At 38.2% G+C, this 23,177-nt stretch overlaps 1 protein-coding gene and 1 pseudogene across 3 annotated transcripts; one reads left to right on the forward strand and one right to left on the reverse strand.

Moving 5' to 3' along the window:
• The first annotated feature begins 6,545 nt into the window (after nucleotides 1-6,545).
• On the forward strand, nucleotides 6,546-15,568 carry LOC105044852 (ABC transporter I family member 6, chloroplastic). 3 transcript variants are annotated; one of them, XM_073257454.1, is made up of 7 exons: nucleotides 6,547-6,997; nucleotides 7,086-7,136; nucleotides 8,758-8,979; nucleotides 9,953-10,075; nucleotides 11,586-11,762; nucleotides 12,388-12,483; nucleotides 13,781-15,568. In XM_073257454.1, the coding sequence occupies exons 1-6, from the start codon at nucleotides 6,671-6,673 to the stop codon at nucleotides 12,472-12,474; spliced, it is 987 nt and encodes a 328-aa protein (XP_073113555.1). In that variant the 5' UTR covers nucleotides 6,547-6,670; the 3' UTR covers nucleotides 12,475-12,483; nucleotides 13,781-15,568. The 3 variants fall into 3 exon arrangements, with proteins under 3 accessions (XP_010921195.2, XP_073113555.1, XP_073113554.1); XM_010922893.4 differs by lacking the exons at nucleotides 12,388-12,483; nucleotides 13,781-15,568 and adding an exon at nucleotides 12,204-12,272 and having other exon boundaries at nucleotides 6,546-6,997; XM_073257453.1 differs by lacking the exon at nucleotides 13,781-15,568 and having other exon boundaries at nucleotides 12,388-12,635.
• LOC140858027 (uncharacterized) lies at nucleotides 13,733-17,257 on the reverse strand (annotated as a pseudogene).
• Between the last annotated feature and the right edge of the window lie 5,920 nt (nucleotides 17,258-23,177).

The following is a 23,177-nucleotide window of genomic DNA, read 5'->3' on the forward strand; positions in this document are numbered from 1 at the left end:
ATTTGGGGATCCAAACTTATCGATCTTCAAAGTTAAAAAAATAAATAAAAAAAATAGAAAAAGAAGAAGAGCAACAGAACTCCCTATGTTTATTCCCTCTTCTTTTCTTCTTCTCGTCGGCATGATGGGATCAAGCTCTGGTGACCACTAAGACGAGCCGACAATGAGTCTCATGAAGTCCCATCCGAATCCAAACAAAATAAAAAAAATAAACAAACATAAAAAAAAAAGAGGGGCGGCAGTTTCTGCCATCGTGTCCTCCTTTTCCCTTGCAATGACCGCATGCCACCGTTTAGGTAGGTGGCGGCAATTCCAATGGGCAGTGGTGCTAGGCACCGCCTCCTTTTCTTCCCATCTTCTTTTGAAAGATCAAATAGAAAAAAAAAATTATTTTTGAGAACCATCAGATCCTATCTTTACCAATAATGGATGGCAGAAAGAGGACAGTGACTGAAGGCCATGGGCAGAGAGAGGATAGCGGTCTGCCTATTGAGACTTCTTGCTGGATGTTGAATCAGAATGAGATGAGAAGGAGAGCTGATTTTGACCCCCTTTCCCATCGCCTCAACGGGAGGAAGGAGAAGTTTTTAATGAGTTATGAATTTTTGAGTTTTCAACTTGAAATCCAAACCGGATTAACTGATTTGAACTTATTTGAAAAATTTATATTTTACTCCCTGTGAAAGTATATAATTTGATATCATAGAAATGACCGTCTCTGACATAAGAGTTACATGCAGAAATAAGATACATGTACACCTTGGCTCTCTCACACAAGCAACCATCTCTGACAGAGTTACGTGCAGAGATGATATACATGTGCACCTAAGATATAGAGATGATTGAGAGTTAATTGCATATTTTTTTTATATATCGCTTTATATAAAGGGATCAAGATGAGGTCTAATTTCAAGGACCAAACATTTTAATTCCACTAAAGTGTTAGCCTGGAGGAGTATTGGATTTGAGTTTGGGCATAATAGCACTAATAGAAGTAAACAAATGCTAAAATTAAGGTGGATATGAGAAAATATCTAGGCAAAAAATTGGCATGATAATAATATATAAAATAAATAATGATATATGATCTTTTGTTTTGTGAAAAGAAAGACTACTATGACATATATTTCATACTACATACATAAAGATGACCAAAAGAGAAAGTGAGATATATATACATATATTAATAGTAATGACAAATCCTTGCGATCTCGTTGTATGAGTTTCGTGAGGAAAATAAATTTTAGCTTCACTATTACCCTTATGGACTTTCAATTATATCTTAAAGTGACAAGTCAATATTTGCTATCTTAATATATTTTCAATGGTAATGAATATAATTAGCCTTATAAGATATATTAGGAAAGCAGTTGATTTAAAACTAAGGAATATGAGTAGGAAAGGAAGGCCATTAGTTATACCAACAGTATATATATATATATTCATCGATCGGCCAATTATATATATGTTAGCTAAAGTTAGCTTCTTATATATAATTATGAACATATATCATGGGAAAAAAATCAAACATGACTCTTGAGAGATTAAGTATGTGTCAATTATTGGTGTATATATCAATGTGTCTACGGCAAAAGTGGCATTCAAGAAAATATACTGTATCAATTGCAAATGAATGGCAACTATGATATTCCTAATAGGTGTACAGTAGAACTGTCAAGACGGACCAATCCGTCCCGACCCACCATGACCCGTCTCTAAATGGGGCGGGGTGGGCTAGCCCGTTTAATTGGCAGGTTGGGAAAATCTCAACCCATCATGGACTGCGGGTTAAACGGGCCAACCTACTTTGGGCGCTTGTTCTAGTATTGTTCTCTTTCCACTTCGATGAAGCAGGGAATCTAATTACTAATTGTTATCTGGGTGCTATGGTAACAAGAACTTTGGGACTCTCTCCTATCTAGATTGCTTATGGTCGGTCCATCTATCTAATGTACGATGCTTGTTGCCATTTTAATACCTTAAAGATAGCTAGAAGAACAGGTTGGTGTGATGGCCCCAACATACGTCAAGGATACTGTGGGCTCCACATACATACTGGGACATTATTCATAGGGTGCCGATCCTTTGGCTCCAACAAAATAGGAATGTTCATCAAAAATATTTAAATGAGAGTAACATATCAGGTCGAATGAGCATCTTTAAATGCACATGCTATCAAGACTGACTGGCCCACCCAACCCGCCCCAAACCCGCCACAACCAGCAATTCAAACAGGGCAGATTGTTGAACCGTTTTTAAACAGGTTGCTAAAATATGAATCCAATCCGTCCTATTTACATGGTGGGGCGGGCTAACCCTATGTATGGGTCCAACCCAAATTGACAGCTCTAGTGTACAGTAATATGCCAAGAGTATTTACTAGTCTCCCGGTCTAATTGCCTGTATGAATAATCATTGAAAAGACTGTATTTTGAGATGAAAACATTACTAAGCCCATTATTGTATACGTGGGAGATGTAAGATTTATATGCCTAATTATGGGCTTAGAAAAGATAAAAATTATAGAAGTGGGTAGTTTCTCAACTTCTTATAGAAGAAAACTGAAAATTAATAGGCGGTTAATAAACCATCTACAAGTTTGTAACTTCCATAGAAAAGAAAGGAGTTTGATTTTTGAAGTCTCTTGCGCTGAGATTACGAACTCTCCGAGACTCCCATCTCTCCGAGTCTCCTAAAAACTATTTGCAAGAGATAAAATAGTAAAAGAAAAGAGAGCAACAACAACTAATTAAGAGATAATTTAGGATGCAGCAATTGTTTTCATTATATTTTATGATCGAAAACATAAACGAAAAAATAGAAGAAATGATATTTAATCCATCAAGGTGATTTTTCTAGATTTAGTGTTTTGAACCTACAAGAGATTAGTGGATTTCCACTATAATTCTTTAGGTTCTGTGGATGACATAAGGAAATAGGAGAGAAAAAGAGAAGAAGGAAGAGATGAGAAGAGGAGACGTAACCAACCTGACTCGTCATAACCTATCTCATCCGTTCTACCGGTCCAGCTTATTCTGAGATGGGTATGGAGAGGATATGGGTATGAAATTTTCAGTTACGAAATGGATATGAATATTCACATATCTAATTGATATATGATCTGTTGCCATCCTCATCTTATCCATGATACTCGTATCTTAAGATACCTTAACATATCGGGCACAATACATGATCCAATTTTGCTCTTGATAGCTCATTATTTTCATCCTAGTTGCCGCCCCAATCCGTCATAAATACTACAACTATCCATCTGCATTATTAAGTGCAACATTAAAATACATCCCCATAAGATGATTGAATTAAGAGACTTCACTATCAACATAATATCTATCAATAATGTTCAGAATTAAGGGTTGCCAACATCCCCATCTAACTTCTTTTCTTGACGTATCGGAACATATCAAGCTCAAATATTCAATGGAGGAAGGCCATCGTTCCATTTGAACTGGGCATTTATTACCAAGACGACTCCACTTTTGCTCCATGCTTGTACCCAGGCAATGGCCAGATCTATCCACCAGCCATTTATGTACGGTTAAATATGGAACAAAATACATAATATGTTAGGATAATTTTTTAATACAATAATATTATATATATATATATATATATATATATATATATATATATTAGCATAGAAATTATACTTCCTCTTTCATCTATTAAAAAATAATATCAAGAAATAGTTATTTATTAACTTGGAGAAACATATGCTAATTTTTTATTGAAAAAATATAATAAATGTCATCACCTACAATTCGGACTGGGGGCCTCTCTCACATGGAAAGAGATGCCAATGGGATGAACAAAGAATCATTTGTTCCCCCACCAACCAAAGAAAGGTGAATCATTTATCTAAATTATAAATATAAAAGTAAATGCACGCTATGGCATATCTGGCATCAACAAAAATCCTATCAATTTATATAAAAGCATTGTAATCTCATCTTGATCATTATTATAAACCTTGACCAACACTCATAACGTTAGCCATGCTTTCTAATCAATGGATTATCAATAAACAAGCCAATCATCAATTAGTCAAATATTAGATTATCACAAGGTCCCTGCATTGATCAGAGCCTATAGAAAGGAAATGACCATTGTCTTCTCAACATTTAAACCATTCACTTATCTATACTTGTCATTCTTAAAGGAACAGAAGGTAGCTAACTGTCACACCCTCATATCCCTTATCATGCACTCCATTCATATTAACAACACACGGCTGTTTCCCAGTATTAATTCAGTGCAATTTTAGATCATATCCATAACAATATTTTTTCCCATTCCTTTCTTTTTTTTTCTATAAAAAGTAAGGTACATCTTAATTTATTTCATCCAAGAGCGTTGGTCGGACATGACATTGATCAAGTCAAGCATATTGTTTGGCATTCAATTAAGCACGACTTTTCAACCAACTCTTGCTCTTTTCAATTAAGTGACACTGATCAAATCAACCAACCGATCCAACCAACCCAAATAGCACTACACCGTCCGCCCTCCTTTTCCTTCTCTCATTTATCATCTTCCAAGACGGGCTCATTCCTCTCTCTTTCACCTAAAAAGTCAGCCAAACAAAGCTATTTGATGTAATATGAGGAAGAGTAAAAACTATGATTGTTTGGTAACACTAAGTTATATATTTATCTCCCTTAATAAAGTAGCTCTTTGTTATTTTTAGATTTTTCTTTTTTTTAGATAATAAGGACTCATATCAAGCAGCACCTCATTTTTATTCAGAAGAGTTACTTTTTTTTCTTTTTTCCTTTTTTTTTTTTTGTGAGAAGCAGATTTATTAGATTCATGAGAATAGAGTTCTGTGGTAATTAAAACCTTGAGGTGATCCAACCTTAAAAATGGAAGAGATGATGGAGTAGGTTGGAAGTGGTATCAAAGTTGCGCAACAAAAGTTTGCAGTAATTAAACAATAATCTTAATCTAATGTGTAAAATTAAATTAAATCTATAAGCAGAAAAAAAATAATTTTTTTAAAAATATAAAGGATAAATTATAGGTATATTCTCTTAATTTTAATTCAGTTTCATTTACATCCTCTTAACTTTAAAAAGTATCGAACTAATATTTTAAATTCTCGAGATGTTCCAAAATGCTCTTATCGTTTATCTTCATTTATGGAATGATGTCATATGATCATTATATGATGCCATCATTTTATAAAATTATCAAACTATCCTTTCCTCGCCACCTCTTTCCTCCCTCCTCTCTGACTGCTTTTCTCTTTCTCCATCGTTGCCAGTGTCCCTCCTTCTCTTTCTTCCTCCTTCCCCCTTCTCCCATTCCTCCTCACCCTCTTCTCCTTTTTATCATCATCTTCTATTAAGTCCGTCCATGAGCCCTCCTTCTCAATCTATTTCTTGTCGGTGACCCCTCCTTTCCCTTCCTCTCCATTCTCTTTTTTCATTTTTTCTTCTTACTTTTCTCCTTCAAGACCACCCATGAGTCCTCTCCCTCCATAATAACTCTCTCCACCTCCACCCCTTCCTCGCTAATGACCTCTCCTCCCTTTCTCCCTTTTCTCCTCATCTTCTTTTCTTCTTCATTCTTTTCCTTCTCCAATCCCGCCCATGAGCCCTTCTCCTCTATGTGGCTCCATCCACCTCTGCATATTTCTTCCTCTCCTATTCATCTACTTCTTCTTCTCATTCTCCTCCTTTAAGTCTATCCATGAGCCCTCCTCAATGACGATTCTCTCCACTTCCATCCTTCTCATCGGTAATCCATCCTTTCCTCTCTCCTTTCACCTAACCTTCTTCTCCTCTCATCATTTTTTCTTTCAAGCCAACTCATAAGCCTTTGCCATCTTCGCCTCTTTCTTATCAGTGACTCATCCTTCCTTCTCTTCTCCTTCTTTCTCACTCTCTTCTCCTTCTCATCCTCCATTTCCACCTATAAAGTTTTCAATGCCGTCCTCCTTCTCCGTGTCGATCTTCGTAATCTTGCCTTCTCTCTCCATGATGGCTCCCTCTATCTCCATCTTTTCATCGCTGGTAATCTCTTTTATATGAGCGAAGGATAAGCTAACTAATAAACGGTAGGACTATTTTGGAATATCTCAAAAACTTAAAAGATTAGTTTAATATTTTTTAAAATCGAAGAGATTTAAGTGAAATAGGACTAAAGTTGAAGAAATATTTTTATAATTTATCTAAATTTAAATAATAAAAAAATTAAAATTTTAAATAATCAAATGATATTTACTGATCGGATTAAAGATTTGATTAAGTGGTCTCACCATCAATCCCTAGAATCCGTTATGATATAGATAAAATCTATCGTATAAAAAAATATTTTAGAAGCAAATATTAGTTCATGTGTGTTGAAGCAAACTTTATTGAGGCACAAATGTGGTATATATATATCATATGATTTTTTTCTTTTCCACGTTACCTTATATCATATAAAATTTTTCAGTTTGTTAACATGGATTTACGAGAAAAGTGCTAATAAAAGAAGAAAATTTTTAGAAATGTGAAAATCGGTTTGAAAACCTAACTTCTTATATCACGAGAAATCTTTTGAGTCAGCGGCTGGCACACGGCGCATCCTCTCATCCCTCCCACCGGGGGTTCAGAGTCCGTCGCGGACTGAGACGCTCCCTAGGAAAAATTTTTCTTCGACCAGCCCCATGGCCCTCGCCTTCTGCTCTTCTCTCCTCTTCTCTTCCTCCACTCCTCCGCCGTCCTCTCCTTCCCTCCCTTTCCGAACCTCGCCTACGGATTCCTCCCTAATAACGATCCCTGCCCCCCATCGGATACGACCCATTTCTATCCGCACCCGGCCGTCTCTCCGACCCAAGGCCACGGTCGCCGCCGACTCCCCTGCCACCGGCGGCGCCGCCCCCAGGAGCGGTCCGCCTAGGGTTTTGCTGGAGGTGAAAGATCTGAAGGCCGTGATCGCGGAGTCAGGGCAGGAGATCCTTCGTGGTGTCAATCTTACCATCTACGAGGGCGAGGTGGCTCCCCATGCTTCTCTTTCTCTCTTAGTTCGAGTTTAGTGATAAATCTTCTGTAAAGTTTAAATCTTTGGTTTCGGTTGAACAGGTTCACGCGATTATGGGGAAGAATGGATCCGGGAAGAGCACGCTTGCGAAGGTGTTTTTTCTTTGGTTTTTATAGAAACAAAGGCGACTGTTTTATCTTCTATGTTTTGGTCTGAAATTAAATCACTATACGCTGACGATTTCGAGACAGCTAGTCTACTAACTGGATTATAGAAGAGCAGATTGCTAATCGAAAGTAGAATTTTGTTATTCTAATTTGTTATTATGCAATGAATTGAAAAAAAAAAAAAAGAAATATTTGAATTCCATAGGTTTCCTCCATATATCATAGAGCGGCACTGACAAGTGAATGAAGCTCCATGATGCTGGTGATCTTATGAGGCTTAAGTTAGCATTTGCAAAGCCAATGCTGATGCTTATGTTGAATCTAGAGTAACACAGTTGCTACATATTTCCCACTAGAATTATTGTTGGACATTTGCATAAGTTATTGGTTTGCAAAAACTATGCTGAAATATTGTATTTTTGTTGTAAAATATTTTTAAACTATATTTGAATGAGTTGAAATTTGGAAACCAATATGGAATTTAATGGTAGTGATTCAGATGGAGTCATGGTGGCTGTAGTTAGTATTATGAGTTGAAGAAAATTTGAATGAGTCCAAAAGTAGAACGAGTGAAGGAGCTCACATCAAGTTATGTCAGACTTTCAATCTCACATTGCCAACACCATCTTTAGCATGTTACAAAAGTTGATTTTAACACTGAGTTTTTTTGCATAAAGCCATTGGGTGCACCTAATAAGAACTAATGGAGGAGAGTTGATCGTCTACCTCGTATAATTTTTCTCACAACTTAGTAAGAATTTCTATCCTATAAATTATTGCTTGTGATACTACAAATGTAGTTTTGGCATTTTGAGCTATGTTGTTGCAACCGGAATTGCCTATGGTTGTCTAATATGCTTTTTACATAGCCGTACAATATATAACCATGAAACATTATCTGAATGATACACACCATTCCTTCCTATTAAGGTTACACACCTCCGTCTCTATCATCTTAGATTTTGGTTTTCCTTTTATTGCCACTTAAACACAATGGAGGTTGTGCTTCTTGACGAGGCCTTGCTGCAATGCTCTTTCCTATTTAGCTGGTTCTCCATATCATCAACTATAGCTGATGCAACTCCTACACTTTCCTTAATGCTTTGCTAACCTTATGCATCCTCGTTTTATCATACATCCAAAACTCCCTCCCCCTCCTTCCCTCTCTTTCTCTCTCTCTAGATGTGCACATGTGCCTCTGTTTGTCTACATTTTTTTCCCTTTTAATCATGGTCCTTGCTCCATCAATCTATCCCACATCTTCGTTGCATGAGCACTGCAATCTAATTACAAATAGTTGGGTTGATACGGTTATCACCTTCATAATTTTAATACTATGACACCAATCCAGTCTTCTAATATTTCCTCTATTCTCACGGTCATGGTCTTGTTAAAGAGACTAGTTGACCAAATCAAACATTCTCATTCTGAACCTAAAGGCATGGCTTAGATGCATCACATTAAAAAGGATGCTTGAGCACTTACTTCATAGTTGTAGTTGATGAGAAAATTGGAGCTGTTGACAGGATCTCATTTCTTCTTGAATTTGATTTTTTTTTTATTTTATTAGTTTACAGATTTTTGAGGATGGTCTTATACATTACAGGTTCTTGTTGGTCATCCAGATTATGAGGTAACTGGAGGCAGTGTTATCTTCAAAGGTGAGAACTTGCTAGAGATGGAGCCAGAGGAAAGATCTCATGCTGGGCTTTTCATGAGTTTCCAGACCCCTGTTGAGATACCAGGCGTAAGCAACTTTGACTTTCTAAACATGGCATACAATGCTCAAAGAAAAAAGCTAGGGCTACCTGAGCTACCTCCTCTTGAGGTTCGGACACATTTTCATTTTTGTTTGGTTCTGGTAGCTTTGATTATCTTGCTTTTATTATATTGATTTACAAATCTTTCTTATTTTGAAACACTAGAACCTCAAATTGTAACAAGCACTTCTTGTAGTCATCTTTGGTATGCTGAAAGGTTTTATGGTTTCATGACTATATGGATCTTATGCCGCCATATTTACCAGACTTCAGATAATGGGTTCTTTGGCTTGCTTCAACACAGGAAAGAATCAACAACTCTATTATCCAGTTTAGTCAAATTTAGACTTAATTGTTTTGGTGCCAACAAAGCATTCCGACTTGATGCCATGCTTTGCATGGTCGCTGGTTTCTGCATCTCTGTTTTTATTAAAGATAGCTGCATAAAGTAAGAACTGAGAGAGATGGTGAGTAAATATATTTTTTTAGTTTCAATTGAGAGAGGCAACTAAAGTTGCTGTGGCTGTTATGCTCATTTTTTTTCAAAAAACATTTTGCTCATGATGTTTGTATACCATCTTTTAACTACACATGTAAAAGCTAATGTTTGCTTTACCTAGATGCTGTCATGCTTTACAAGTTTGAGAATGACTGAGAAAACATCAATGCATGTAGAAAATGAATTTTTGTGTTATTGTCTTGAAAGCGGAAGATACTCATTTTGTGACACTAAACATTTTGATGGTTGTCATAGTTCTGATATTATCAGAATAGATGCTGTGCATCAGTGATTCTTACCTGTCGTTGTCCCATATAATAGAAGACAAGCTAGATGATGCCTGACTATGTGTGAAGCTTCCACATCTGTCCTTCTGTTTTCTGTTCCCTTAGCTGTGTAAATAAAGGAGAAAATTTGTGTTTATGCGAGTTTTATACTGTTCTTGTCTACAACTAGCTCCCTTTTTTCCCCCTGTTTTTAGAGAATGTGGTGGAGGAACTTGTGGATGGTTTAATTTCGTTAATGGTCACATACTTTTACAGTTCTATAGTTATGTCTCTCCCAAAGCTGCTGCTATTAATATGGATCTAAGGTTTCTAGACAGAAACGTGAATGAAGGGTTTAGTGGTGGCGAAAAGAAGCGCAACGAGATTTTGCAACTTGCGGTATGGAATCTGATCTTTGTCTTAGGCAATGAACTTCAGTTATTTAACTGACACAATCATGCTAATACTCATCTTTGACTTCTGTTGATTGTTCATGATGGCTGCATCTTTTTCATATATTGTGCATGTTTTCCTTCTGTGGAAACTGTTTTCAATGCAAATTAGGTTGACTTAACTTGAAAAATCATACTTCCCCCTTTTCTTTGAATATCATAAACATTTGATATTATTTTGCTTTCTTTCTGAGTAAACACCTTTATCTATCTTCTTATACTCATAGACGGCCTGCTTACAATTATACAGTTCAATAATGCAACTTGAGTGACTCCACTCTAATAACTTGCATATTTCCTTCATAAATACAAGTGATTAGAATTATGATAATCGAATATGTAAGATGATAAATAGGCTAAAGATATAATATAAGGAAATGAATTTCACTTGTTTTGATTTGAAAGAAATAAATTATATCATTCCACTCTTTTACTAGAACATGCGTCAGAGGAAACAAATGCAGAGACACCCCAATAGCTTTCATGGGTTTGCAAAGAATTTCCACTAATAATTATTTTGCATTATTACACTGACTTCGATTTCTATATTCCTCTATAACACAAGTTTGTTGCCAACTTTATGAAGCACTTGAATCATATGAATATATAAAATATCTATTGGAATTGTGAAGTAGACAATGTAAGTTTCACTTATAAAATATACATGAAAAGAGAAAAAACGGAATGTAGTGGATAAAGTTAGTGTAATTACAATCATTTTCTCTTGGTTGGGGAGATGGACAGGAGAATGACTGTGCATTTTTGATATGGTGGACTGCTTCCAAACTCCAACTACTATATAGTTGCAATAGATTCAAGTTACTTAAGTTTGATGATTTGGATCATATCAGCTTGATGGTAGCCCAAGATTTGCCAATCTGGCACTTGCTATAAATCTTAAGTAACCAATAAGTAGATCTGGATAGGCCTCCAAGTTGCATTTTATACTTGAATATCACGATCCATAATGAAATTTAGTTCCTCGTAAGTTAATTGATGACAGGGCACTTGATGGGTAGTGTATGGAAGATGGGTAGTGCAAATGGGTAGTATATGGAAGATGATGGGGGTACATGATGGGGGCATCTTTGTGCAGTATAATGGAGCCGTCTGAGTTTGTTTTTACTTCCAATCACGTCTGGCAGACTTGTTTACAATAACTTGATATTGCACTGTGAACACATTTGAAAAAAAGAGCTGAAAATGTCGGGAATCTGGGTATTGGAACTTGGGCAAGGTTACACTTTATGGATATATGCTATGCACTTTCTTTACACTGATTTTACGAAACTTCATATTGCGGTCAATTCTCGTAAGTGTAATTCTATTGCCGACATGGTGATCAGTGTCTTGCTCATGTCTATATAATTACATCTTTTTAATGTAACGACACATTTCTCGCTTGTGCCATTTTCAATAGTATACCAAGAATCATATTGGATTCCTGTATTTTTCAGGTTCTTGAGGCAGATTTGGCAATTTTAGATGAGATTGATTCAGGGTTAGATGTTGATGCACTTCAAGATGTAGCAAAAGCTGTTAATGGGCTTTTAACACCCAATAATTCTGTTTTGATGATTACACATTATCAACGCCTTCTGGAATATATCAAGCCCAGCTATGTCCATATCATGGTAAGAGGCTAATAGATATTAGAATCGGAGATTTGCATTACTTAAGTGCTTATTTTACTGACAACCATACTGTCGAATTTGTCATACCACTATTTTTATGGATCTTTTTGTGTGGCTTGTCCTTGCATTTCTTATACTGAACTTACCTTGCTAGGAATTGGACTTTATGGTGTTTATCAAGTAAATGTTTACTTGCCAGGAAGGGTCTCCTGATCCTATTTCTGGCATGTTTTAATTTGTCCAAGGATTTCCTGGCTATTGTGCTGTCTGAACATTGACTTTCAGATAATCCCTAAAAGGAGTTATACTGCCTTGCTAGTATGAATCCACATGTTTAGACCAACAATGTTGCAGCATAAAAAGAACCTTTTGAGAATGACTCCTTGAATAGGGATAAATTTTTTCTTTCTTTCTTTCTTTCTTTTTTTTTTTCAATTGCAGTATCGATTGCCCTGGCAAACAAAGCAGCACAGCATGCAAATGCAAACCATTTGAAATTCATTTACTGGTTGTCTGATCTTGATCAAACAGTTGATAGTAAACTGTGGTTACTGCATCTATGTTATTGCTGCACAATTTTTGGTTAGATTACTATAACACAGCCTTCTCACTTGGACATGTTCAGGAGGATGGCACAATTGTAAGGACTGGTGATGTTTCACTGGCAAAACAACTTGAGAAGGAGGGCTACAGGGCATTCTCTATTTCATGATATTGTAAAGTCAGTACCCAAATTAACCTTTGCTTTGTTTCGTTTGTTCTTTTTTCTGGTTTTCTCTGATTAAGAATTGGAAATTTTTTGTCGGACTATGTATATAAAGTGATCATTGGCCATGATTTTAAATAACAGATATGATGACTATACATATATCATTGCCAGATATCACAAACCATACGTATGCACCATTTAAAGGAAACACATGCTGATGCAGTGTTTAAAATTTAATATTTTATCATTATTCCCCAGCCTTTTAAAAAAATTGAATTAGTGTTTGCACCAAAATGAATTGGATGATTGCATGGTGTGCCATGATTTAAGTGTAGGAACAATTCATTCGTAAGCTGAGGTACTACAAGCGGTTTTTCCAAGTTCTTGATATTTCCAATTGTGTTTGCAATTTTTCAATACCAAATCGCAATTGTAGCTATTAACTGTTGCAAACCAGTGATAACTGGATCTTATCAATCTAGCTGGCAGAAGCTACTGCCTATATGACTAATCCTTTTTAAATGCCTATACCCGCATCACTAATCTACCATGAGTATCGCCAAGTATTGACACCATGCAAGATCACCAAGCATGACGTTGAATTTGCCTCTCCAACTGTTGATTGGCTAGGGAGAGTATGAAGACCATATTTCCTTTTTCCAGTCCATACATTGGAGAACAGAGGGTGTAAAAAAAAAAATTCCGCCAATTACAAAATAGATGACCTATAGATTACAGTTGTTATTTGTAGGCTGTTACATCTATGTTATGTCAGTGCAATATTTGTTACATATAGTGTGTCAATTGTTGCAATGGCTTGATGTAAAGATTGTAATAGTTGCTACTTGACATTTATTTTTTTCTAATATTTTGATATTTAGTTCTAAATGATGTCTACCTTGGAGTTATTGATATATAAAGTAAATCTAGTGAAAATGAAATATCTATGATGCTACAATAGGCGTTGTATACAAGTAAAATGATACTTTAAAAAAAATAAGCAAATAAAGGTCAATTGTTTAATAATGTTCCAAAATCATGGCTATTATACAGGCTATAAGAATGCAAGGAAAGGAAGTGATTGCATTTAGATGCACGTTGACTAACTAAAATCTTCTTCTAACTAGTTTTGTTGCCCTTTCCTGACCATATGTTCACACTTTTTTCTACAGCTAAAACATATATCAAATATGCTCTAAAGAACTTATATTAATTTATAGAATTATAAGAATACACATAGCATCAATTCTACAGTAGAACATCTTAAATCCAGAGTGAACAATATCTAAAGCATATATAACACAAACAGGAGAAGATCAACAATTACAAATTACAAGCCCAGCAAAAAATCTAAGCCGTCAAATCGGGCTGAAAGGATCTGGCGGTGGCTTGGATTGATGATCAAACACGAGGCTCTGTTTGGACTTCAGTGCTTTGCAGGTGCAGCCAACTCCAGTCCTTGGAGTCATGTTCGTGCAGAATTGCATCATATTGGGAGCTCTCATGGATATCAAGCCCGTTTGCTCCAGCAACAATGGACTCCCTCTTTGCAGAACCAACCACCCCACCTCCATCCTCTGAGATGGCTAAATTGCTGTCATCAGAGATCATTCTATTGTGATTTCCATTATCTCTACTGGTCAACTCCAACATTCTTTCATCACCAAGAGCTGCTGCTTTGTCAACAGTGGGAACTACCGGGTCTGACGCTGGACCAGGCTGGCCTTTGGAAGTGGTTGGACGAATGCTCTGAGGGAAGAGAGAGGCCCTGCGAATGCCTTGCCGGATGTCCTAGAATCAAATTAATTACAATGCTTTAATGGTAGAATGTTGATGGTTTCACCAAATATGCAGTATCTAAGCTCACCATATGCCTGAGAGCCATGTCAAGCGACTTCTTGGTGAACATCCTTCCGAATCCGGTGCTATCTGTGGATGAAGCTGGCTTGCTGGATCTCCCGACTGCAGTCTCTGATACAACATCCTTCTGGCTTTCAGGTTGGCTGACAAGGTGCCCGTTGCTGTGTGTTCGGCTCTTTGGTGAATTGTCTGAGATCCTGCCTCGAGTGACGATGGGTGAGGACTGCCATCGATTCGAGCTCATCGGAGCTGCTGCTGCTGGTGTCTTAGAATTTGGATTTGCCTGGACTGTTAATGGTATTCCTGGGCGTTCCTTGCTGGCAGAAGTAGGTCTTTCAGGCAGTTTGTTTCTGAGGTTTGTTGGAACTTCATGTGGGAAATTTGGGCGGGCTCGTGGCTGTATGAAAACTTGTGTTTGCGGGGCTGGCGAGCTCGGACGTGATCTGGATGCAGGGTTTCTGCCATTTGTTATTGGAACATGACCAACGGAGAGAGAGCGAGCCATAGTTTGAGCTGGTGCTGGCATGGAGGTGCGACGATTGGGGGTCGATGATCTGGAGTTTGAGGTGGTTGGAGCTGGGACTGGTGTAGGATTGCGACGAGTTGGGGTTGATGGTCTGGAATTTGAACGTGCCGCGGCCTGAACTAGAATTGGAATGAGTAGAAAGAACACGAGTTTGGGTTGTTGGAGTAGAAGGTCTAGAATTTTGCGATTGTCTGGGTTTGTCTCCGGAAGAACTGGAAGATGTTTGAGTTTTGGAAGGGGTAGACGGACGTGATGGCACCGGACGGGAGGCTGGGATTGAGTTTGTCCTTGTGGTGGATGCAGTGGTTGGGCGTTTGCCAGGGGTTGTGGGTCTAGAGGTGACTGAGGCTGAGCTAGTGTTGAGGACTGATGTTCTATCGTTGTTAGAGTAGTAGCTGGAGAAGTTTGTGCTAGAGAGAGAAGCGCGAGTCGCTGAACCACTTCTGGTTGGTCTAGTAGATTGGCCATTCACTGATTGAGATGCAGATAACTGCAGGAAATAAAAATGGAGATGGTGAGACCCCAATACTTGCAAGTAGGAAGTCCAGATTTAGTTAAATAAACATATCTTTGTGTTAGACCGAAGAACTAATAAAAGTCTGTATGAACTTAGTGTTACAAATTGAGTATTTGAGTACATGTAAGTGATGCCCCAAAAGAAACTAAACTGAAGTTGAACTGTAAATCATATTGCGGTAAACTGGTTGTTAATGTTTTTTTTTTTTTTTTTTGAGAAGAAATGGTTGTTACAGTTACACTGCAACATTATAGTATCTTTAAGGTGTCGGGCAGAGTAAAGCATACCCTCGAAGCTTTTGTTGTTGAGACTGATCTGACATTGGAACTGCTCCTTGGAACTGTTGAGGATAGTTGGTGTTCGCTGGCATATAAAGAAGAGAAGGGAGGGGTGCCAGGGGGAGTCAGAAGCCTGTCCGATGAATTCATATTAAACCCTTAGTTAGCTTCCAGACTCCCTAAACGGAGAGAAAAGGAAAATGCCATAGACTTGAAGACAGGCTAAAGGATGAAACATTTTTCTTGGTAATGCAGATGTTTGGTAAATTATATCTCCTAAGCTTGCCATTCCATTTAGTAGCAACATATTTACATTATGATTTAGATTCACATCCTTGGTACAAAGTCATGAATGGCTTCAGCATTGATGAAATTGCAGAATCTACTTAATTGAGAAGAAGGTAACAAATTAAAATGCTATGACAAGAGTAAAATGTCAAACCTCTATACATGATGAGTAATGCCCCTATTTCAACACTTCAAACTTAAATCCAAGTAAAACTAGTCATATAATGTGACAACCACGAAAGCCTTGAGTTTTTAACAGACGCAGTTCTTTTTTCTCCCTCATAAAAAGTATATTGATGCTACGAAATGTGAATCATGGATATATTTTTGGAGAGAGAGACGATTTTGTTTATTAAATCAAATCCTTAACACCATGTAAAGTAGTTTAAGCAAACCCAATCAAGGAGGTGAAGCTAAACGTATGACTTTAATTTGCATGACTATAATGAGAAAGATGTAGCATTGAAGAACATCAGTCCATCAGAATGCCTAGAGCAACAGTCGCTTTGTGAACACTACTTGTTTTGCAGAGTCTGGATGTTACTTATAAATTTCCTCATCAATTTTTTTAAAGGAATATCGAAGGAACATAAAACTGCGAAATTGGAAAATCTAAATTTCCCAGAGAGCAAAAGATGAGATAACTCATAAAAAGGTCTTTTATGATTACCAATCATAATCAGTTTCGCCAATGTCAGCTGATAAGAGATCATCTGCTCGACTCCTTCCCAACTTTGCCGATCCGATCGACATTCTCTCCAATTAAATTGCCCTGTAGCTGAACAGCACCACCACCATTACTTACTATTTCAGAGCAATATCAAAACTTCTGCTACAAATTGTTCAGGATGGCAATATATCACTTAAAAATCAATAAAAAATAGATAAATTTTGTGAGAAAATATAACTAAAATGAGAAGATCTTTGCCCACAGAAACTTAGCAATCTGAAGCTAATGCAAACTGAAATTTTGATCAAGGCTAGTAGCCGGATAATATTAAAAGCCCACAAGAAATTCTTTTGATTTCAGTAGAAAGTGGAATTCTTGAATCTTGACAAGAGAAATGTAACCGAAATTCAAAGTTATCATGAAGAAATTCTGGGAATTCGAAGAAAACAGAGCAGGAATTCAGGAAAGGAAATGGAGAAAAATGAATCCAGAGACCACTCTGGCTGCCGGATTCGGTGGTGGAACTGATCAACGGGATCCGGCGGATCCTGGCGAAGAGATCCAAGCTTTCGTCCCGTCCCTCGACCCTCTTCCGGCGGGGACTCCCCTCCCCCGCCGGAGATGCTGCGATCCGGCGGCCGCATTCCTCCCGCCGGGAAGAGATTCCTTGATGTCCGACTCATTACCACTCCTGCTCTTTCTACATTCTCATTCTCTTTGGATTTCGAGACAAAAATTACCGTAAAATAGATTTCCCACACCCCCTCCCCTTTTGCTCGGATCTCACTGAGAGGAGAAAGAGAGGTGGGGAGAGTATTAAATGGAGCAGAGCACAGTCTGAGACGAGCGCGCTTAACTGTCACAGCCGTTTATCCGCACGGTAACTGCCTGATTTCCCGGGTGGAAACGTGGTTCCAAGTAACGGCTGTTGTGACTTGTGACGGTCTCAGGAACTTCCGTTTATCCTTTCTTGGAGGGTACCTAATTTTTTTATTTTGTTGCGGTACAAAACTGTGGATTTTATGCTGAGGTATTGAGGCGGGCTTCCACCCTTCTGATTCTTATACATACATACATCCATACATACACATACATATATATATATATATATATATATATATATATATATAATATATATATATATATATATATGTTATAGGTATTTAAAATTTTAAAAGTTGGCACAGGATTCTGTTAAACTGATCATCATATAGTCAGAATGACAGGCATCATTTAACCTTCTTCTATTAAAATTTGATTTCTTTAAATTTAAATTTTTGTGTTAGTTTGCTCATTGATGTTTTATTACAAGAACAATGATATGATCATATATCAACATTATTTATTGTTATTTTCTGTTACAGTGCTAATAATACCTACTATGTCAATCATCTTTTTATTTGAGGAAAAAAATCAATCTAATAAATAGGGATAGGCATATGTTGTAGGGATTTCTAGATGATTTTAGTGTAACTGGAATCTCATGCTCGATAATATACAGTACAATATAAATATATATTTTGAGCAATAAAATAGTAATAAGTAATAAATTAGGATTTATCTCAGTTGCATAAACTTCTATATAGATATTAAATGTTTTGGATTGAAGTCTTGAGCAATATTTATTTTGAATAGAAATGTAGATACAAGATATTTTAGATTTGAGTTCTGAATAATATTTGTTTTGAATATTTTGATCTAGATATTTATAAAATAGGTTGATCCTTCTTCTTTTCTTTATGGTTGCCACCTCCATTGTTTTTATCACTATTGAAATTTAAATAGATGGACACTTGATTGTTGGATCTTATTAGAACACCAAGGATGGTGTTGGATCCAGGGCTCTTGTATCGTCACACGATGTTACAACTCAGACAACTAGCACGTAAAACAATATAAATTATCAACCAATTGGTATGATTGCATAGAAATTATTACTTTATGTGAAAATACAACTTAAGGCCAGCCGAGTAAATAATAACCGTTATTTTCATTATAACCGTTCAATTATGATAGACTGTAAACGGCGTTAGCGAACTCTGGTGAGAGGGATCACGTGTTAGCCATCTATTGTTTTTTACGAAAAAATGGAAACTTCAATGGACGGTTCAGATGATAAGCTTCTCTTGGTAAACTTAAAAAGCTGCTTCAGCCCCCGAAAGTCTGCGACAAGTCACGTGCGTCCATCCCTACTCCCCGCTTCCATTTCGGACCTGTTGACTGTTGTGTTCTGTTGGTCTAGTGGAGCTCATGAAGGTTAACCTAGTCCGGCGGTTACGCGGTCCAACGCTTAATGCTTATCCACACGGGAGAGACAATTGGGAGCATCGATTGGATCGTCATGATCGAAACGGTGCAGCGCGTGGATAAGCTGCACTGTGGTTGGTTGCCGAGCCTGCAATGGATCGACAGCGACATCTCAGCCTTACGATGCTTCTCAGATGGTCCGTGATCGTGACTGCACATGGTGGTACTCCACTTCCCCATTGGCTTGGTTTCATCGGGTCCCAAGCAAATCATTGGTTCCTTCACATAATAGACATGGGCCATATTTTTTTTTTGTTTTTTTCTTGTAAGCATATTATTGTGACTTCATCTCTCCGAGTCGATTGCTGCCAGAATTCGAACCCGCTTTTACTCAGGGTCCGTTTGGACGATTGAACTGGAAATAGAAATCGTATAGAACTTGCGAGATCGCCCATTAATTTCTTTCTTTGAGACTTGTATTTTAATGTGGAGGAATGATGGAATTCAGAGTACTTGGAGATATGCGTGACGAGTGATCCAATGGTGGATTCTTGCAAAGGAAGGTGATCTGTCTTTTTTGCGAAAGATGTAATCCTCATCCGTTTGCAAGTGCTAGGGAGGCAACTTGTGAGCCTCTGTTTAAAAGGAAAAGGGATATAACTCTTGGCCGGACCTCTTTTTGGATGTGCTCCATCGGAGACTATGGAGGGATCGACTTATATCTGGAAAGTATGATGGCATATATCGTCTATTAAATCTGACTATCTAAAAAAAATTTGATTTTCAAAATTGAGATGGTGCTTGCTCATCGAATACTGAAGAGAATTTTTTATTTCGCTGCAGAATATAGTCATTTCAATGTTACTGACCAGTCTTTTAATATTTTCAAATTTTTAGACTCGCATACTGTTCCTATAATAATTCGAAAGACTATCTTTATATCTTGGAAGTCTACTCCTTCAGAATTTGTTAAGATTAATTTCAACAGCAACATCAAAAATGGCAAGAGTGATATTAATTTTATCATCCAAGATTCGAACTTCAGATTGATGACAACGAGAGGCTCACAAGGCTTTCTGTTCATATTTTATTTTTTGATTTTATAAAAAATACTCGTACTAAGTAGTGGAAGCGTCCGCCAGTAGGATAGCCTCTCCACCGCGGGGACAAGGAAGTCTACAAGATGTGATTGGATATGATGTGATTGTCGTGCAAGACAAAAAGACATTATAATAGATCATAGGAATCTTGATCAAATGGACAAATCATTTAACTGTTTTCGTATGGTATGTAGATCTAGGTACATGGATTACAGGCACAGCAGCTGATAAGAACGTTGGTTTTGGTTCAAAGATCAACATCTGTATGACTTCAACATCGGCTATGAAACTCGGTTCTTGTATCAATTTTTACTGTGAATTATTGATGATCTACTCCTTATACAGTTGTTTAGTTGACTCAATCTTTAGCTTGACCCATTGCACACACATCAATTCTATCTGTATGCATCTCCGAGGAGTTGGTTGGTGAGGGGAAGACCGTAAGACATTTTTAATAATTAAAGGGCTTATGATCATGCAATTTAAGCTTTCAACAAGGTTTAATTTCTTACCCTGGAGTTCGATCTTCTTGCTAAGGTTCACAATTAACTTGCTCCTAATTCTGAATTTGATTGATGAAAGCTAACTTCCTCTCCATTCACTATTCTAAATTGAGCTGAAATAGATGTTTTTGTTCTTATCATGTTGTTCAACAAGGACTTTGTTACCACTACGTTATAAAAAACAAATAATGTAACTCAGACACTGCCTAAAAAAACAAACTATGTTACTCCCATCTTATCAAGCATGTGATGGAGATCTGTGGCACTGTTGCAGGAGTCTTGAGAGAAGATCCTGGAAAGCAAGTAGTGGAACTGCTGCGGCTAGAACTGCTCTGATACCGATTGTTACCGCAGTCACTTATTCTGATATCATCTTTTGGAAAGATCCCTCGTGCGGAATATGGATCTCCCAAATCCAAGATCGATTCTCAAATCCAGGATCGGTATGCTGGTGATGATGTTGATACAATAGAAAGAAAGAAGAAATAAAATAAGAAACACAATCAAACACGTGGATTAAGCCAATGCTTACCTCTACGGGACATGTAAGCTTCATTATAAAAAAAGAAAAAAATTATAAGAGAAGATCACACTCACAATCCTCGTATATCAATCTCTTTCTCTTAACAAGAAGCACTCCCTCATAAAAGCTCTCTCTCTCTAGAAGACCTCCTTAAGTGACCGCTGTTCGCTGCCTGACAGTGTGCCCGAAACCTTCTGCTTGTGCTCTCTGCCTACTCCTCATCACGGTCTGTCGCTGCTCATAGGCCTTCTGCCACCACTGGCCGCTTGATGCTGAGCCACACCGAACCACATAATCCTTGTCGCCCACCGGGCCTTTTATAGGCCTCAAATCGGTTCAATTTGAGTCCAAAATGAAGACAGGACTCCGATCACAACTCTGAATAGTCCCTGGTGTCCGATCAAGTCCCAGATCAACCTCATCAAGCCCGCTCGCAGTCCTAGCCGTTGGATCGTGCAACTCTGCACCCGTGCACTATCCGTAGACCGCATCCACCATGAACCCGACTCAATCCGCATATGCCACATCGCCCGCTCTCCCATGTGCCATATTATTTAGCTGTAGACTGCTAAGAGGTCCACTTGCCTATGTGGACTGCATGGGAATCTGACATGGGGTGATGGACTGCTGTGAGCCGTGCAGTCTAGGCCGCACTTGCGTGCGGGCTGCGTGTGCCTGCGCTCGCGCGCTGGGCCATGCGGGTGCCTGGGCTGCACGCTCGCTTAGGCTGTGCGCGTGCCTGTGCCTATCACGCACATCCGTGCAGGCCTGCTGCATGCTCCTCCTGCAGGCCTTCTTTATGTGGGCTTTCTCTGTGGGTTAAATTTGAGATATTTTTCTCAACAATTCTCCATCTCGACTCGACATTCGATCTCCACCTAACCTTGAGAGCTTTCTGAATGATCTCACCTCGCCCCCATATCCTAAGATATATGCCTACTGATCATAGATGGACAAACATGAGAGTCGAGCCAGACCGTTCGATCCTATCTCCGTCATATACTATGCTTTTTCTGACCTGAGATCTACTCGGAATAGCCTCCCACAGCAATAGAAACTTCACCTTGCGATATCACCTGTCATCCTCCCGAGTCTTGCAACTCATGCCCGATCCATCTACATGTGGAGCTCCACCTCCCATTGGGCTCTCACTGGCTTTTGAAGCTCAGCCTCACGCTAAGCTCCATGTCAAGTGATAATATCCTTCATACTTTCTTCCTCTCATCACAATCCTACTACCGCGCAAGATCTTTAAGATTCCTCCATGAGCTCTCCATCTGTAGTCGGTTGAATCCAGTCTGCTCAGTGAGATCAGATTTCTTCTAACATTAGGTGTATATCAGACCTCACCCAATTTTTTGATTGTTCCATCATTTACCTTCACGTTGACGGTCTCAGTGCCCTCAATCGCATAACTCGATCCATCCGACAAGTAAACAGTATCCTCACTACTCTCTAAGGAGTCAAACAGCTCCTCTCTGCATTACACATGATGTGAATATGTAGAATCCATAATCTTCTGATGGGAAGAAGTAGATACCTCATCTGAGACTAGAAGAACATCATCGCTGTCTTCTGTATCTCTACCCGCCATCGCTAGCCTTCGTTTGATCTCTGAGCTATGGATAATTGCTGACATGATACCCCAATTCATCACATCTGTAGCATCTGATCTTGCTCGAGTCCCTCGTCTTGGACTTGAACTGCCCATATTGCGATCCTCTTCCACTTCGTCTTATGCCACCACCACCTTTAGACACCTTCATAGCTAAGTCGCCACTTGAACTTGAGGCTCGGTTCTCCCGTCTGAGAATTTTATTCTGAAGTAGTACAAAGTAACTTTCTCCATCTTGATGGTGCTCTTCTCCACTAGAAGAGCAGTCACCAAAGACTCAAAAGAAGGAGAAAGCAATGAAAGCAAAACCAACGTCCTGATCTTTTCCTCAACTTTCTCGTCAATGCTGACGAGATCGATGAAGATCTTCTAAAAGTTGTTAAGATGCTCTTGTACGTTCTGTCCCTTGCTCATCCATAGCTGGTAGAACTGCTTCCAAAGGAAGAACGTGTTGGAGAGTGATTTCGTCATGTACGTCTCTTCGAGCTTCATTCACATTATCGTCGGAAAAGTCTCGTCATACACATGGATCACTACATTATCCACTAGGTACAAGTGGATTATACTCACCGCCTACAT

This window comes from Elaeis guineensis, chromosome 5 (genome assembly GCF_000442705.2).
Source record: "Elaeis guineensis isolate ETL-2024a chromosome 5, EG11, whole genome shotgun sequence".
Classification (NCBI taxonomy): domain Eukaryota; kingdom Viridiplantae; phylum Streptophyta; class Magnoliopsida; order Arecales; family Arecaceae; genus Elaeis; species Elaeis guineensis.

Coding starts and splice junctions, on each gene's coding strand:
- LOC105044852 (XM_073257454.1), top strand. CDS start 6,671: ATGGCCCTCGCCTTCTGCTCTTCTCTCCTCTTCTCTTCCTCCACTCCT. Junction 7,137..8,757: donor GGAAGAGCACGCTTGCGAAG/GTGTTTTTTCTT, acceptor TATACATTACAG/GTTCTTGTTGGTCATCCAGA. Junction 8,980..9,952: donor CTGAGCTACCTCCTCTTGAG/GTTCGGACACAT, acceptor ATACTTTTACAG/TTCTATAGTTATGTCTCTCC.